Genomic DNA, 18,360 nt, shown 5'->3' on the forward strand with positions numbered 1-18,360 from the left:
AGTGCAGGAGCAGAATAGGTGAGGAGAGAAGGGAGCTCATGGGCTCGGGAGCTTTTAAGACCATATTTTTAAGGCTGCACTTTAAAATGATTGTCTGAGGCAACCCATAGTTTGTTTGTTTCTCCTAGTGCTTCCTTTCAGAAAGCTCACAGCAGCTTACATGGGGCTCTGCACTGATCGGATCAACACACTCTTAACCAACTCTATAGCACCAAGTGTTTCTAACCATTCTTCAAGATGCTAGCATTGCCATTGCCAATTTTGTTTTTTCAGTGTTAAAAGTAACTCAAGACATAGACACACTTAAAAATCTTCCAGGGCATATTTTCTTCTGGTTCATTTCTGCAAACTGGTTGCAGTATATTGACTTTCCTATTGTTTCTGAAAAATCTCCCCCCCCCCAACATTATTATCATAGTCTATTTAATGTATTCGGTATATGTGGTTTGTTTTCAGGTTGGCTGAAGACATTTGATGACTACTTCAGAGATCAGACACAGCATATACTCAATAACATGGTTATAAAGCTGCAAGAAGACAAAGAGAGGAAATTTATGTGGTCTGAAATCTCTTATTTTTCAAAGTGGTGGGACGGAATAGATAGTCAAAAGAAGGATGCTGTGAAAAGGTCTGAATATTTTATTTCTTGCATGTATATCCTCCCTTTCAACCCACCAGAGGCCCTAAAGGCAGTTTATTATTAAACCACATTAGTATTATCTGTAGTTTTATGCAGTATTTGTAGCTTCATAAATTGTAGTGTTCTAATGCATAGCTGAACTGGGGCTCTGTATCTTGCTGCACAGTTTAGCATCATTCCTTTTAATGCTACACTTAAACTTCCAAGTGCTGTAAGCATGATCGCTTTGGAGGAGAAATGTTAAGTGGTTATAAGGCATTAGTGGTTGTGGGGGGTCATTCTTATATGAAAAATAGTGCCTGGTTACCACCTAAAACAAAAACTCAAACAAGGTGGTAATGTGGCTGGTTTTGAATAGTCAAAAGTTGGTAAATTAGGCAGATTTCTCCCAGCAGTGCGTGTGATATTGTGGTGGTTGAATCCAATTCAAGCCCTTCTCTCACTGCCTGCCCCCAACTTCCAGCTACACTTAAAGGGCAGTTGAGTGTTACTGCTGGAGGTGTACTGTTTTTCCCTCTGCTCGTGTTATCAAGAGTGGCCATTTATCATTACACCTGTATACCATAGCAACACTGCATTGAATGAAACATGCTTTATTTTCAGCCTTTCTAAATACTTAAAAACTGTAGCATTTGTTTGGAGTTGCAGTTTACGAATTTATCACCCATTTATATCACTTTGGTTGAGTTGCTGTTCCTTAAAATATGCTACTATTTTGTAGACTTAAGTTGCAAAGCATTGACAGTTTTCCAAATAAACATTCAAGTATTTGTCATTAACTTAAAGGTCAGGTCAGAATGGCTTGGTTAGCTCCATATACAAGTCAAGTTGGACAGTTGGTGAAATTGATCAACAATGTGACTGAACCATATAATTTGAAAGTATAAATAGAATGATGTGGAAATAAAATTACAATGTAAAATGTACTGAACTGCTCTGTTGATATAAAACATGTAGCTCAACATTCAATTCTAAGTTTTCTTTGCTCTCTGAAAGATATTTTGTGTGGAGTGACCAATATCCATTTTCTGTATATGCGAAAGGAGGCTTGGTGATGAGTGCAGATTTACAGCTCCTGGGATTTGTATTCTAGATCCACCTTCCTTCTCAATTTATAAAATTTAGTACTGATCAACAGAAATTATGCTTATTTATTTGTAGACATCTTTGATATTGCTACTAATGTGTTATGCCCTAGAGATTGGTGAGTAGAACCTTTTTGGCTTTGGTTAAGCTGCGGATACTAGATCAAATAAAGTGTTCATGCTTAGCTTAATTTTTTATCCATGCCTAAATGCTTCAGAAGTAACAAGTGCAAGAAATTACAATACTTAAATTTTGACAGAATTTTTACCCAACTAGAACTTGTTTTGAAGTTGGTTGGGTATATAATAAAATCTCTGTTTACTTTTCGAGGTACAATATTTTATTTATTTGTCATATTTATATACTGGCTGATATATACATTTCTAGGTGGTCAGTGTTCGCTCTAAGGCGTGTTTCCTCTAAGATTTTTGATGTCTGCTCAGTTAATGTTAGATTCTGCTCAGGTTGAATCAGGAAGGCCCCATTCTGAACGCACATGCACACATACTGTCTTGATACTGCCGCTCAGAACAAAATTGATTCTACACACAGATGGAAAAAAATAGAGAGAACACTGTAGGTGGTGTACACAATCCAAATTACAAAATAAAAACAAACAAAACACTTTCACAGAATAAAAACAAATACAATCCACAGAGTGAAACAATTAAAATTTCATTCATAGGATAAAAACAATTAAAAAGCTTAAAATTAATTTTAATAATAGCCTGGGAAAACAAGTATGTGTTAAGGATATTTTTAAAAGCAATCAGAGATGGAGAAGCTCTTGTTTTGACAGGGAGTGCATTCCAAAGCCCTGGGGCAGCCATTGAGAAGGCCCGGGCCCAAGTATCCCCCAGACAAGCTGGTGGCAACCATAACTGGACCTCCCCAGAAGATCTTAATAGGTGGCAAGGTTCATGACAAAGATGGCAGTCTCCTAAATACCCTCGGCCTAAGCCGTTCAGGGCTTTATAGGAAATGACCAGCACTTTGTATTTCGCTGTGTAACATATCAGCAACCAGTGCAATTCTTTCTGAATCAGTGTTATGATGTCTCTTCGTGTTGTCCCAGAGACCAACCTGGCTGCCGCATTCTGTACCAGTTGTAATTTCTGAACAAGGACAGCCCCACATAGAGTGCATTACATTAGACAAGCCTGGAGGTCACCAGCATATGTACTACTCGTTTAAGGCCATTTATCTCCAGAAATTGGCATTGCTGACATATCAGCCGAAGCTAATAAAAAGTGTTCCTCAACCTGAGAAGCCAGAGAGAGTTTTGGATCCATGAGGACTTCCAAGCTATGTACCTGATCCTTCAGGGGGAGTGTAACCCCAACCAGAAAAGGCAAATCGAAACCATCTCTTGGATCTTGACCCCCCCCCCCAATCAGTACCTCTGTCTTATTTGGATTCAACCTCAGTTTGTTATTCCTCATCCAGCCCATTACCAAATCCAGGCAGGCATATGCCATTTCCTGGTGAAGTTGATAGGGAAAAATAGATTTGGGTGTCATCAGCATATTGATATGCACCAAATAGCCAAATGATCTCTCCCAGCAGTTTCATGTAGATATTAAAGAGCATTGGAGACAGTATGGAGCCTTGTGGAACTCCATACAATAACTCTTACTTTGCAGCGCAAACGTCTCCAAGTGACACCATCTGGAATCTACCTGAGAGCTAGGAACAGAACCACTGTAGAGCAGTGCCACCTAATCCCATCTCCATCAGGCGTCCCAGAAGGATACCATGGTCAATGGTATTGAAAGTTGTTGAGAGATCCAAAAGGATCAGCAGAGTCACACTCCCTCTGTCAATACCTAATTGGAGATCGATCATCCAAGGCACCCTGTAGCCCGCCCGAAAGCTAGTTTGAAATGGGTCTACATAATCAGTTTTCTCCAAGACTATCTGGAGCTGAGAGGCCACACCCTCTCAGTCACCTTGCTCAACCATGGGAGATTAGAGACAGGCCTATAGTTGCTTAACTGAGGGGTCCAATGTAGGTTTTTTTCAAGTATGGTCTAATAGCCTCCTTAAGACAAGGAAAGAAGCATTTATATTTACCAGACCCTCTCAGACAATTTGATTTAGATAAAATAAGCCAAATTGGCCAAGGGCCAAGTTCTCATGACAATAGTTCCCACTTACTGAGTTCCCAATATTAGTTTGAGGAACAGGAATTGGGGAGGAAACTCTACTTAGAGTAGTCTACAAGAGTAATCTACAGGAAGGGAGAGAAGGGGAAGGGCGGGGGGGGGGAGCAATGCAACTAAGTTTTTCCAAATTTTACCTCCTCACCCAACCTAGTTATAACATGGGGAAATGAATGCCAAACTGAATGAAACTTAGATATTTTCTGCCCATGTTAACCCTTTTTTAATATTTAGCCAAATTGACATGATTTGAAAATGTGGCAGATGTTTAGGTATATTCTATTGTATTATAAATAACTGCTACTTATTCATAGAGCTTGAGATATCAACCCTAATTCTCTTTCAGACCAACTTGAGAGGCATAACACATGCATAGTACAGCAAAGATTGTGAGAACCCTTCATTTTTAATTCTGAGGGGGACAAGCAGTCTCTCACTGTATTGAAGCTTGGGATACAATCCAGCCAGCCTTTAGCCCTTTCAGGAATATGCTCCATTCTACCACTGAAATCAGTAGGGAATGTAAAAGTTTAGTTGGAGTGTGCCTATAATTGTTCTCAATGGCTGACATGCTCATTAACAAAGCTACAGTGCAACTAACTGAAAAATTCAACTAACTCAGCTCCACTGCTGGCTCAGCAGTCAGGGCAAAATTCCAATGACCTACCCTTCATCAGGAGCACTCTGTGCCACTAAAAAAATGTGTCCCTGAGACTCATTTGAAATTCTTGAAGAAAGGGAGGTCATTGAAATCTGCCCCCCGCCCGCCCAAGCATTCGTCTGGAGCTCTTCAGAAACACTTGTGCTATACTGTTGCTTCCAGATGTCAGCCAATCAGTTTTCACCAGGCTTTATAATGGGAGTGGGATATTCAACTTCTGATGTTGAAAACTGATAAAAATAATTGGATTTCCTAATAGTTGGATTACAATTTCTACAAAGCAGCCAAGAGGGTTTTAATTATATTTTATATTAATCAGCTTCGAGAGCATCCCCCCACACATTATCATTAAATAAATGTTTAAAATTTTGAAATTGCATTTCATCTAATCAGTCAGCCAAAAGTATTTAAATCTGTCATACATGAAGGAAGGTTATCCATTTTATGTAAGACATTTTCTAATGCAAATTTCTAATGTTTAAAAGATTATTTACCTGGTTGAAATTCTCTTTGAAGGATTTAAAAAAAGTTGGTTGTTCTCATCGTTGTGTGTATATGGTGTTACAAAGAATGTACTGACCGAATGTATGAATAAAAGTTCAGTAAATGTGTTTTTCAGATTAATTGAAGATGGTCAGTTTGAAATCGTAACAGGGGGATGGGTCATGCCTGATGAAGCTTCTCCACATTATTTTGCTTTAATTGACCAGCTGATAGAAGGCCACCAGTGGCTAGAGAAAGCACTAGGTAAGTTCATGTAATATTAGTCTTGTTGATTTCTTTTTTGATAGTGCTGCTATTTGATTAGCAACATTTTAGGAGATAAGTTGTTACCCATTAAATTAATGGTTTTCAATTTACATATTGCAAAACTACAATAGGCTACTTTCAGGCAGGTTGCATGTCTTGTTAATTGTATGTAATCATGCTTTTGATTTCAAAGCTTGTATGGTTGTTGTTAGATTTATAGTTGATGGCAGATGATGTGGAAACATTTTAAGGATAATTCATCCAAGATAAGTCTAAAACCCTAGTTGCAGCAAGTTTATTACTGCCTACAAGTAAGAACAAGTCAGGTTCTTCTCACTGTTTCATGTTTTCTGTAGGCAGCAGCGATTTGTAGGTTTAATAAGTTTGCTGGTCATAATCTGTGCCAATAGGGTGGGTTATAGAGATAGTGTGCCACATGTTCTGCAGCTATAGGAGGGCAGAAGAATGGCTGCACCCTTGCAAGGAGACTGCAGAGAAGGTTTCTTCCACAGCTGAGCATGCAAAGGGACAAGAGTGGGGAGCAATGTTTGCATCTCTTCCTTCCTTGTAAAAGCCCTTTAGTTGTCCAGAAATATGTCCCTGAAGGCTGTGCAATGTTCAAACATATTTATGGAAGACAAAGAAACTCTTGAAGCAAAGGGAGAGAATGAAAATTGCTCCCCCTTCTCCACATATTCTCAGCTGTGGAAGAAGCCTTCTCTGCAAGCTACTCTGCAGCCCCCTTGCGAGAGTGTTGCCCTTCTTCAACCCTCCTGTGGCTACAGAATATGTGGGCCAATATATTTTTGCAGCTACATTGAGGATTGTCTTCTAGAAAAGTGGGATTTTAAAAAATCTATTAAATTCAGTTGGCTAAAATTCAGGCTTAAAACCTATTAAGAGATCAAAACCTGGAATGTTTTAAAGAAGATTGGAAACCATTCTTGTTGTATCTAAAAAATTACTTCCCTACTATGGACTTGACAGCAGGGTTTGAAATTTAGTATAAATCGCAGGTTGGTTAGATTAATTATGTTTGTAAGGGTTTGAACTTACGTTTTGAATTATTATTATAGCAAGGGTAAACTTTATAGTTGATAAATCACGAAGAAATGTGAGCGGGAAGTCCACCTTTTATGTGTGTATTTGTAATGAATGATAATATTGCTATTGTTAAAATTAATAAAAAAAGAACATTAAAAATAAATAAATTCAGGCTTAAAACCAAAGTTGCGACTATTGTTAGAACTGGGTTTACAGCGTTTGCTTTTAGCTTCTGATAATTAACGCTGGTGTACTTATATTGCCCCACCATGATTAGCTTCAAAAGGGGGAAGAGGGATATGCTTTTGAGAGGGGAGAAGCACCTACCAATCTCCTAAAAATGATTAGAAGACATGAAACATGTCTGCAATATGTAATGGGACTCAGTTGAAACTTATTTTATTCATTCATTCATTCAACATATTTTTATACCGCCCACAGTTTATGTCTCTGGGCGGTTTACAACAAAAACAAAACAGTTAAAACATTAGTTAAAACAGATAAATGACAACAAAGAAAATAAAACATTGGTTAAAATAAATGACAGCAAAAAGTTAAAACATTACAACAATTTAAAACCTTAAAACAATATTTTAAAACAAAGTTTGAACTATTAAAATGGTATTTAATTAAAAGCCTGGGTGAACAAATGTGTCTTTAAAGATTTTTAAAAAATTGTCAGAGATTAGGAGGCTCTTATTTCAGCAGGGAGCGCGTTCCAAAGCATCGGGGTAGCAACAAAGGCTGCCCGTCCCCGAGTAGCCACCAGATGAGCCGGTGGCAACTGCAGGCGGACCTCTCCTGATGATCTCAATAGGCTGTGGAGTTCATGGTGAAGAAAACGTTCTCTTAAATACCCAGGGCCCAAGCCAATTAGGGCTTTATAGCTTATAACCAGCACCATGCATTTTGCCCAGATACGTAGCCAGTGTAGCTCTTTCAATATAGGAGTAATATGGTCTCTCCGAGACAACCCAGAGACCAACCTGGCTGCCGCATTCTGAATCAGCTGTAGTTTCTGGTCTACATACAAAGGCAGCCCCACATAGAGCACATTACAGTAATCTAGTCTAGAGGTCACTAGCATATGTACCACTGTCCTGAGGACATTTATCTCAAGAAACAGACGCAGCTGGCGTATCACACGAAGCTGATAGAAGGCACCTCTAACCACTGCGTCAACCTGGGACACGAGGGAGATGCTCGGATCCAGAAGCATCCCCAGACTGCACACCTGTTCCTTCCAGGGAAGTGTGACCGCATCCAGAATAGGCAGATCAAACTCATCTCCCGAGTTTCAACCCCACACAATAAGTACCTCTGTCTTATCTGGATTCAGTTTCAGTTTATCCCTCATCCAGCCCATCACCGCTTCCAGGCAGGCATGTAGGGAGGTTATGCCTTCTCCTGATGAGGTTGACATGGAAAAATAGATTTGGGTGTCATCAGCATACTGATACCACCCTGCACCAAATCTCCTGATGATCTCTCCCAGCGGTTTCATGTAGAGGTGACACATCAGAGACAATACGTATCCCTGAAGGACACCATACAAAAGTTCAGATTTTGAAGAACAACACTCTCCAAGAGACACCATCTGGAACCTGCCTGAGAGGTAGGAGCGGAACCCACTGCAAAGCAGTGCCCACCTCCAACCCTCTCAGATGTTCCAGAAGGATACTATGGTCAATAGTATCGAAAGCTGCCAAGAGGTCCAAAATGACCAACAGAGTCACACTCCCTCTGTCAATTCCTAATTGGAGATCATCCATCAGGCCGACCAAGGCAGTCTCCACCTCGTAGCCTGCCCAAAAGCCAATCTGAAACAGTTCTTGATAATCTGTTTTCTCCAAGACTGTCTGGAGCTGGGAAGCCACAACCCTCTCAATTACCTTGCCCAACCATGGAAGGTTGGAGACAGGCCTGTAGTTACCCAACTCTGAAGAATCCAAGGCAGGCTTTTTTAGAAGTGGTCTAATAATTAAGAAAGGAGGTATCCTTCCCTCTCTCATAGAAGCATTTATGATCTCTACCAGGCCTCCTACAGTGTGGTGTAGTGGTTAGAGTGCTGGACTAGGACCAAGGAGACCCGAGTTCAAATCCCCATTCAGCCATGATACTAGCTGGGTGACTTTGGGCCAGTCACTTCTCTCTCAGCCTAACCTACTTCACAGGGTTGTTGTGGGGAAAAACTCAAGTATGTAGTACACCTCTCTGGGCTCCTTGGAGGAAGAGCAGGATATAAATGTAAAAAACCCCACAAAAAACATATTATAAACCATGTCGGGCAAGGGTCAAGAGAACAGGTAGTAGGCCGCACCACTCCAAGCAGCTTGTCCACGTCCTCAGGAGTCACAAACTGGAACTGATCCAACCTAACCACACAAGAGGAGTTGCTGGACACCTCCACATCAGACACTGAAGTAGTCGGCCCGAAAATGAGAGATTTCCCCCCACAAAGAATTCATTAAACACGTCACAGCAGGTAATCGATGGTTCCAGATTCTGATTCAAGAGAGGAGGGGCACGTACTAGCCCTTTCAGAACCCTGTACAACTCTGCCGGACACGAACCTGCGGATGCAATACGGGCAGAAAAGAATTTCTTCTTTGCTGCACGTATCTCCTGAGCATAGATCTTCAAATGTACTCCATGTTGCAATCTGTCAGATTCGAGTCGAGTCTTTCTCCACTTGCACTCCAGTCGTCTGCCTTGCAGCTTCAGCCCCCGTAGTTCTTTCGTATACCAAGGGGTCAGTTTTGCAGTGGATCGGAGAGGACTCTTAGGAACAGTCATGTCTACTGCCCCGGTGAGTTTGCTGTTCCAGTTCTCCACCAGATCATCAACAAGATCGCCGGCCGAGCCAGCACTAAATTCTTCCAAGGCTTCTTGGAATCCTGTTGGATCCAATAACCTTCTCGGGCAGACCATCCTAATAGGCCCTTCAGCCCTGCGAAGGTGGGAAGTGATTGTGGGTCCAACCTTAACAAGATGGTGGTCCGTCCATGACAAGGGGGAAATCTTAGGAGTCCCCACCCATGGGACACCTCCCTGATCAGAGTGAAAGACCAAATCAAGTGTGTGACCAGCAATGTGTGTTGGTCCCGAGACCACTTGGGATAGGCCCATAGTTGTCATGGCCGCTATGAACTCCTGAGCCACCCCAGACAAATTGGTCCCAAAATGAATATTGAAGCCCCCCAGCACCACAAGCCTGGGGGACTCCAACCCCAAGCCTGAGACTAAGCCCAGCAGCTCAGTTAGAGACTCTGTTGAGCAGCGGGGTGATCAGTACACCAACAAAAATCCCAATCTATCCCTGGTCCCCAAACTTAGGTACACACATTCGATATGGTCTGGCACCTCAACAGGATCCTGGTAAGGGAGATGTTATTCTTCTAGACCACAGCCATTCCACCTCCCCGCCTGCGATCCTTCACCTGCTCCTCAACAGCATACTCTGGAGGAAGTAGCTGGGACCAATTGGGTCCATTGGCCACCCCCAACCAGGTCTCCATAATACAAACCAGGTTGGCTCCTGAATCCAAAATCATAAATGGTTTCTGATTTTTTTTTCCTGGACCGACCTGGCATTACAAAAGAGCAAGGCGAGGTTTCGAGGGTGGTTGATACTGCTTCCTGAGGTCAAAGAACTGACAGGGCAGCTGGAAAGGGGAACAGCTATTAGATTCCTGATCCCACTTCCCCTGTAATGACCTGCTGACCTGCCAACGTTACTTCTCTTGTTCCCCACCACTACCGGAATTGCTGCCCCATAATCAGTGGTTATGGCCCCTGTTTCCCCATTTCCAGGCAAACCCAGAACATTATAGAAGACTCTCACCCCAATCTCAACTAAAAACACAGGGCAAACTATTAAATGTCCCCCCCCTGTGAGTACTTGGGCCAGGAAGCCTGTCCCTTGCCTTCGCTGTCCCCGGAAGTGGCTCCCTCCAAAGGGGTGACCCCCTTTGGTGTTGCCCCTTTGGTGGCTGACCCGCCGCCAATGGCAGCACCCTATATAGCCCTGAGCAGGCAGCTCTAGGCAGATGGAATTCAGGAAACTGCCAAGTCACTCGCCAGGCCCCAGTTCTGCAAAGCCTCACCTCAGCACAGCAGCCAGTCCTGGGGGGCAGATAACACACAGAGGGGCAGAAGGAGAAGCAAACAGGCAGGCACCCAGTCCCTCACCCTGGGGTCTGCCTAGGAACAGATGTTGTTCCTTCTCTTGTCTCTCCTGTAGGCTTCTGGGGGACTGGAGTCACTGACAGCACCCTATATAGCACTGAGCAGGCAGCTCTAGGCAGATGGAATCCAGGAAACTGCCAAGTTATCACTTTTAACTTAACCAATTAAAAGTAGTATAGTTATTTCTTAAAATAAATACTACTTGAAAAACTCAAGGACTGATATCAAGTCTGTTACTCATGATTAGTCCCACTGAAATTAGAGGGTGGATATCAGTCAATAACCTCAATTATATATAATTGGTGTCTTGTAGTCAAATGGAAGGCATGGAGTTTTCCAACCATCCTATTCTACTTTGAATCTTTAAACAAGTTAAAAAAATTATAAGAGAATAAATTAAGACCCAACTTTATGTAGTAGCTAAAAGGTGATAAGCGTCTGATATTCTATAACTGTATTTTGCAGTGGGGATGTATGAATGCTTGTGCCACCGAGTATGTGAATAGAATTGGTTATAAGTATTAATGTGATACTGCAGATATTACCATGGTGTTGAGAAGGTGCTGTCACTCAGTCCAGAACATTGTTCCAATACTGTACCATGTGGCTTTGATATTGTCCTGGCAATAGTCCCCACCCCCTGCAATACAGTATATGATGCAACAACTTTATATAGGTAAAATATGAAGAGAAGCTGTGAAAAAGTAGGATTTAGGAGGGCTCACTGATTCATCGTTCTAATGCCCTTTTAACCATTGTTGTCAGTTAAGTTTGCTCAGCCCTGTGCAACTGAAATATGACCATACAGTTTCCAATAGATCTGAATTAATGGATAATATTGTAAGCTGGCCTTAATGGAAGATGTATCTTTCTTTCACCTACATCTACAATATAGGATGAGATGTTAAGAACTACACTTTAGCCCCCCTGCTATCTGGGCAAAGAGGCACCTTTTACCCTGGTGATTCTCTTTATTTAGCAGGGGGAGAGTAACTGGCCCTATCCACCCCCAGCACAGTACTTCCAGTGACTGTTGCTGGTGTGTGTCTTATGTTTCTTTTTAGAATGTGAGCCCTTTGGGGACAGGGAGCCATCTTATTTGTTATTTCTCTTTGTAAAACGCCCTTAGCCATTTTTGGAAGGGTGGCATAGAAATCGAATTATTATTATTATTATTATTATTATTATTATTATTATTATTATTAATGTTGAGGCACCTATTGTGTTATGTTCAGCATATTCATTCTCTTTTATCAGGAGTAAAACCAAAATCTGGCTGGGCAATTGATCCTTTTGGGCATTCACCAACCATGGCTTATCTTCTGAAACGCACTGGATTTTCCAACATGCTTATACAGAGAGTTCATTATTCAGTTAAAAAGCATCTTGCATCTCAGAAGGCGCTAGAATTTTTTTGGAGGCAGAATTGGGGTATGTACATCTTTTTGCATGGCCTTATATTAACTTCTGCAGTCAGTAAAAACTATTTTGTAGCTAAGAAGTCTTGCTTTGACCTGAGCCCTTAAAAGATTATATGATTCTTCCATGTAGCTGTCTTCAAAATTAACATGTAATTTCAAATTGCTTTGTAGAATCAGTGTACTACATTATGCATCTTGGGAACTAGGCTCTTGTCTATTAATGCTAATGTTGTGCACACATTTTACTCTGTTAAGGTGCTACAGGAAACTTCCTTGATTTTGCAAAAACATGTAAAGATATGGTAGTGTTATAAAATTGTGGAATTGTCAAACAGGTTTTTATTTCAAATAATGCATACTTTTCTATGATGGAGAACTTTTAAAAAGTAGGTACAGTAACTGATATCAAACTAGCTAATGTTCACTGTATTTGTTCATACAATTAACTTAACTCTAGGTAGGCTTAAGGTCACATTTCTGATCCTAACAAACCTTTATGCTTCCCCCTTCACTTCTTGGCTCTTGCCTGGTTTCTTTAAACTTGTGTGAAGCTGGTGAATTGTGATTTAATTCTTGTTAAATCACAGTTCAACAAGATGTAAAATCAGAGTTTAAGTTAGTTTAACATTCTGCTTTATAAATCAACTAATCATAGTTAATTGATTGTGTGAAGCAACCCATTTAAACCATACCTCGAGGAAGGTGGTAAGAGCGAAAAATACTAATTTATTTGATGGTTTTTCCCCCTTTTAAAATCTTGTAGAAATATGCCTAGACTGTGGGTCAGAGGACTGATAAGAGAGTGTTATGGAGCTCCAAGTGGCATACAGGAAACTGCAGGTTGAATTCACCTGTGACTTTTTTGAGTAAAACCTGGAGGCTTTAACACTCTACAGACTTATTTGGGGGTAAGCCCTGTTGAACACAGTGACTGACATTCAGACTAACAAAGTACTCGTGCTTCAGTTCAACTAACTCTGCTCCACCGCTCATGCAGTGGGGAGGGGAAAACTTTCAGCAAAATCAGTTTCCCCTGTAAGCACTTTGTGCTGTCCCAAAATCTGTCTCTGATCACTGCGAAGGGGAGGTGATCAAAATCTCTCCCTGGCGCACACACCAGTGCAGCATTAGTCTGGAACAGTGTTTGCTCTAATCTTTTTCAGCTGTGTGCGGAATTAGTTTTGTTCTGGGCGGCGCTATCAAGGCAGTGTGTGCACTAGGGATGTGCATGAACATTCTAACCGACGGTTTGGTGGCAGCGGGAGTTAACTTTTTAAGGGACTGGGAGGGTGCTCTCCCCTCCCCCACTGTGTTTGCCCTGCTAGCTTTGTCCCAAAATTGCTGTGTGGGGCAGCAGTGTACCTTCTTGCCACCCCAGTCAGCATTGGACTGGAAGTGGCCAGTGCACATGCCATGCACATGCACTAGCCACTTCTGGTCTAATGCTGACCAGGGTGGCAAGAAGGTACACTGCCACCCTGCACAGTGATTTTGGGCACAACGCTGACAGGGGGATACATGGTAGGGGGTAAGAGTACTCTCCCAGTCCCTTAAAGGTAACCCACCCACCCCCCGCCGTACTTCGAATTGGTCCGGAAAAGGACTGCTGAACCGGCATATCTCTAGTGTGCGCACGTGTATTCAGAGTGGGGCCTTTCTGATTCAGCCTGAGCAGGATCTAAAATTAACTGAGCGGACATTTAAAAAAATGTGAGCGCATGCCTTAGAAGGAACACTGGTCTGGAACTCTTCAGAAGTACTGGTGCTACACTCTTCAGAACTCTTCAGAAGTACTGGAACTCTTCAGAAGTACTGGTGCTATCTGGATGTCAGCCAGTGGGACTTAATTTTAAGTAAACATGCATTGAATTGTACTGTAAAAGCTGCTTCTGTGGTTGAAAAGCTGGTGGTTATTGTGTATCTATTGTGCCTAAAGAGCTTTTTGTGGCAAACTGGATAGAAAAACTCTTTGCCCTTGTGGTTATAGAATAATTAAAGCATGCTTTGGAAAACTGAAGATGGTCAGCTCTTTTCAGGCATGAGTGCTTAGCTATATTTGAGATAAGAGGCAAAACCTAAACTCACAGAGGGAAACAAATGCTGGGAAATGTTTGGACAGTTATTCAGCATCTGAAATTTGTTTTCTTAAATTTAGTTATTTGCTGCTGTCTGGTGAAGCTCACTGAGGCTTTTATAACAGTACAGGTTTTTTTATTTAACAGTTGTGTTGAGCTCATGGAAAAAGCAGTATCCTAAATTTTCTGTACAATAGACTTGTAAATTTTAAGCTTGAGCATTTGCAATAAGAACTTATTCTTAATGCAATAAAAATATACATAGCGCATCCTATATCAAGTCATACCCCAAAGGTCCCTGGGACACAGATAATGATAAAATACATAATTAAAAGACTAAAAATGGTACAATAAATGAGATCAATGATTTTGTTTTGTATTATAGTATCTGGGGCCCAAGAATGTGTGGCCAGTGTGTTTGCTAGCTTTTTAAAAAGATTGCTCAGATAACATTATTGAATTCACTACTTTATTCATTTATGAATGAATTATAAATGATTCAACGTAATCATTCAATGAAATCAAATGTAAGAAGGTTTTTGACTTCTGCTTTGATAACCACCCAGTAATTCTTGCTGGCAGGAGTGTAAGTGAAAATTCAGGTTTTCCTAGCAATTTGTGATTGTTCTTTCTTCTCCTCTGGAGAATGAACAGTGGGGGAAACTCGCCATATCTCCTTTCTGGAGTTAGAATCTTTGGAAATTTTACAAAAAAAGGCTAGTTTCTATATATAGGCAGATGGCTAGAGTAAGATGTTTTAGGTTTAAAAAAAAAAGCTGTAGCAGTCTGGGGCACAGATTCTTTGCTTCTGAAAAGTCTATTTACTCCTATTCTAGTTGGTTCCCAATTTAGTTTGGTATTTCTTAGGCTTCCAGACATGGCATTTGAACTGAGTTCTCTGCAGTATGCTTTATTCAACATAACTGTATTTTGCTTTAATATCCTTTGGGTTCTTGTAGTACTTGTGATTTATAGACACCTGAAACTAGTGAAAGATGTTTGGCTGTGTAAGGTCAGAGGTGGGAGCTTCTTGAGGTGCAACATACAATGAAATGTGTTTGATGTGGTGAGCTCTTGTCAGCTGGGTATCAAGTGCCAAGCTCTTATACAGGCTTGTGAGGGTGCACATGGCAGATGGTTTTAATTTTGCTTTAGCACCCTCTGCAGAATTACTACTGTTGGCTGCAGTCCAGAATGCATGATTCATGCATGTAATCAGAGCTTTCCTATTGTAGTAGCAGATTATAGGGGTGGGAAATAAATGTGGTGTGTGAACTTGATTAAAGAATTAATTCTGCCAGCTGAAGAGCTAAAATGGTAATTTCTCGGCTAGTGATGGCTGCTTCTAGTGGAGGAGTGCAAAATGGCTCCTTTCCATAGCAGACCCTGGGAAAGCCCCAACTGGGCACAGAATAGTACAAATGTAGATTTTTCTGTTGTGAATAGTAGCCTTCATACTACTTGTAGAAAGAGTATAGGCAAAAGAACATAACTAGAGATTAGTGGTGGAACTCAGAATTCCCTTTTAACCTTGAACTTACTAATGAACAGACCATGCCAGTAAAGGAAGGACCATACCTCAGCAGAAGAGCTTCTGTTTTTCATGCAAAAGATTCCAATTTAAATCCCTGGAATCTCAGGTTGGGCTGGGAAATCCCTGTCCTAGGGATTTCCCACAAATTGTGGAGTGCTGCTGCCAGTCAGTGTAGACAATACTGGGCTAGATGACTCAGTGGTCTGAGCTGGTAAATGACACCTTCCTCTGTGAACTATGAGCTCTGTGAAGGCCAGGTTAAGATAACAGAAAAAGAACGTTTCTTTAAATCTTTATCTTGCCTATTTTAATTCTAGATTTGGGATCTAATACGGATATTCTCTGCCACATGATGCCTTTTTATAGCTATGATGTTCCTCACACTTGTGGACCAGATCCTAAAATTTGCTGCCAGTTTGATTTTAAACGCCTTCCTGGAGGAAGAGTCAATTGCCCTTGGAGGGTTCCTCCTGAAGCTATTCATTCTGGAAACATTCAGCACAGGTAAGTGCATTAAACTACCCATTCGTGCCAAAGCCAACTATAGGTTTCACACACACAAACGTATAATATATGGAAATTGGTTTTGACACAAATTCTATATTCTTATGGTAGTTGTCTCCTCATGCCCCCCGCCCCCCAATAGCTGCTGAATAGGATAATTTAATTCTTGATCTAAAAGTACGTTTGCTCAGGAGTGGGGTGTTGCTTCTGCCCAAGCCAGAAGGAGGACTCAAGAGGCTGGGGTACTGCTTCTGATTTGTCAGGTAGCTTGTACAAAGTTTCTTACCTTGAAACCTCTGTGATCGAACTGTGACCTATTACTTTCAAAAGGAGCAGTGGAGGCCGAATCTACCTGTGGGCTATTGGTTGGCCATCACTTACTTGGAGTGCTAATGTAAAATATTGTTACTGCTGCCATTCGGTCCTTAATTCTACTTAATTGTTGAAATGCATATCTCTATTGAAAATTGTTGGGATTTTTTAAAAAAGTATAAAATCATGAAACTAAAATGTAAACAAGCTGAGAAATTGACTGCCAATATTTCTATACTGTTCTTCAACAAAAGTTTTCAAAGCTGTTTACTTAGAATAAATAATAAATATATATAAGATGGTTTCCTATTCCAAAGGACTCTCAACCTAAAAAGAAACATAACGTTAACACCTGCATCAGTCCCTGGGAAAATGCTGTGCTGCGGTTGGATAGGGACAGTTGCCTCTCCACTGCTAAATAAGAGAGAATCACCACTTTAAGAGGTGCTTCTTTGCCCAGTTAGCAGAGGTTGAGATTTCAGGAGAAAGTATCTGCTTGTGTGAGTCTTTGTGTGTCTAATTTATTATTTTGGCTTTATAATGTTTTTAAACAACTTTCTAAATGTATATTGCCTCATATACTCAAATATATATTGCTTCATATACGAGTTATCTTAGAGAGTGCATTCTTCTGTTTAGGAACATAGGAAGCTGCCATATACTGAGTCAGACCACTGGTCCATCTAGCTCAGTATTGTCTACACAGACTGGCAGCGGCTTCTCCAAGGTTGCAGGCAGGACTCTCTCTCTCAGCACTGTCTTGGAGATGCCAGGGAGGGAACTTGGAACCTAGATGCTCTTCCCAGATCAGCTCCATCCCCTGAGGGGAATATCTTATAGTGCTCACATGTAGTCTCCCATTCAAATGCAACCAGGGCAGATGCTGCTTAGCTAATGGGACAAGTCATGCTTACTACCACAAGACCAGCTCTCCTCTCATGATCCCACCACACACTAAGGTCATCTGAGGAAGTCTTTCTCCAGTTACCACTGGTTTGTCTGGTGGCGCCTCAGAAGCAGGCCTTCTCTGCAGCTTTCCCGGTACTATGGAATGCACTCCTGGCAGAAATCCATAATCTGAGTTCATTGCTGGCCTTCAGGAGAGCCCTTAAACCCTATCTGTTTGGCTTGGCCTTCCAGGGTTTTTAATTTGTTGCAAATTGTTTTTAAGTGCTGTAAGTGTTCGGCCTAGTTCTCCAAGGTTTTTAACTGTTTAAATGTTTAACTGTTAGTTAGTTTTATGCTGTTTTTATAGTTTTGATTTTAATTGTTTTTACTTTGATATAAACCGCCCTGAGCCATTTTTGGAAGGGCGGTATATAAATTTTGGATGGCAGCGAATTTCAGTGACAATAATCCCTCCCTTTGCATGCACAAAATGTTCTTACACACTTTTGACATTAACGTGTGAGACATTATACTTGGTCAGTTACTTATTCATTGTTTCTTTTAGAATTTTGTATTTAAATAGGTATTTTTGCAGGACTCACTCATTAATCTATATGAAGATTGCTCCTTTCTCTGAATAGCACCATCCTAATATGTATGCTAATTGCTCTTAAAAATAAACACACTGAAGCATTTCTGGAACAGAGCCTGTCTCTTCTGTTCTGCTGCAGAGATACTCAGCCTTCTAGTAAAAGTCTTTCACAAGTTCAGCTTGCTTTGTATGAACACCTTAATTTCACACACACAGACACAGACACTCTCTCTCTCTCTCTCTCTCTCTCTCTCTCTCAATCTCTCTCTCTCTCTTAAAAAAAAATTTAGAATAGGGAATCATTGTAGATTTTGGTGGATGTGGAACAACATAATTTGAATAGAGTGGTTGGTGCCAAAATGCCAAAAATTGAAATTCCAAAATCTGCATGACATTTTGAGCTACAAAATCTAAATGGATTGGAAAACCGTTTTCAGTGTTACACATTGCTGTTTCATTGATTCAGATTTTATAAATTCATCTAGGCTGCAGTCTTATACATA

At 41.0% G+C, this 18,360-nt stretch overlaps 1 protein-coding gene across 1 annotated transcript in view; it reads left to right on the plus strand.

Annotated features, from left to right (window-relative positions):
• Positions 1–18,360, plus strand: part of MAN2A1 (mannosidase alpha class 2A member 1) — a 108,102-nt gene that overhangs the window by 26,045 nt on the left and 63,697 nt on the right. Inside the window, exons 4-7 of the mRNA XM_053292502.1 lie at positions 457–628; positions 5,169–5,296; positions 11,789–11,962; positions 15,879–16,065. Coding sequence (XP_053148477.1) covers positions 457–628; positions 5,169–5,296; positions 11,789–11,962; positions 15,879–16,065 — 661 coding nt within the window. The remainder of the gene's footprint in view (positions 1–456; positions 629–5,168; positions 5,297–11,788; positions 11,963–15,878; positions 16,066–18,360) is intronic.

The sequence above is a fragment of the Hemicordylus capensis genome, chromosome 2 (assembly GCF_027244095.1).
Source record: "Hemicordylus capensis ecotype Gifberg chromosome 2, rHemCap1.1.pri, whole genome shotgun sequence".
Taxonomy (NCBI): domain Eukaryota; kingdom Metazoa; phylum Chordata; class Lepidosauria; order Squamata; family Cordylidae; genus Hemicordylus; species Hemicordylus capensis.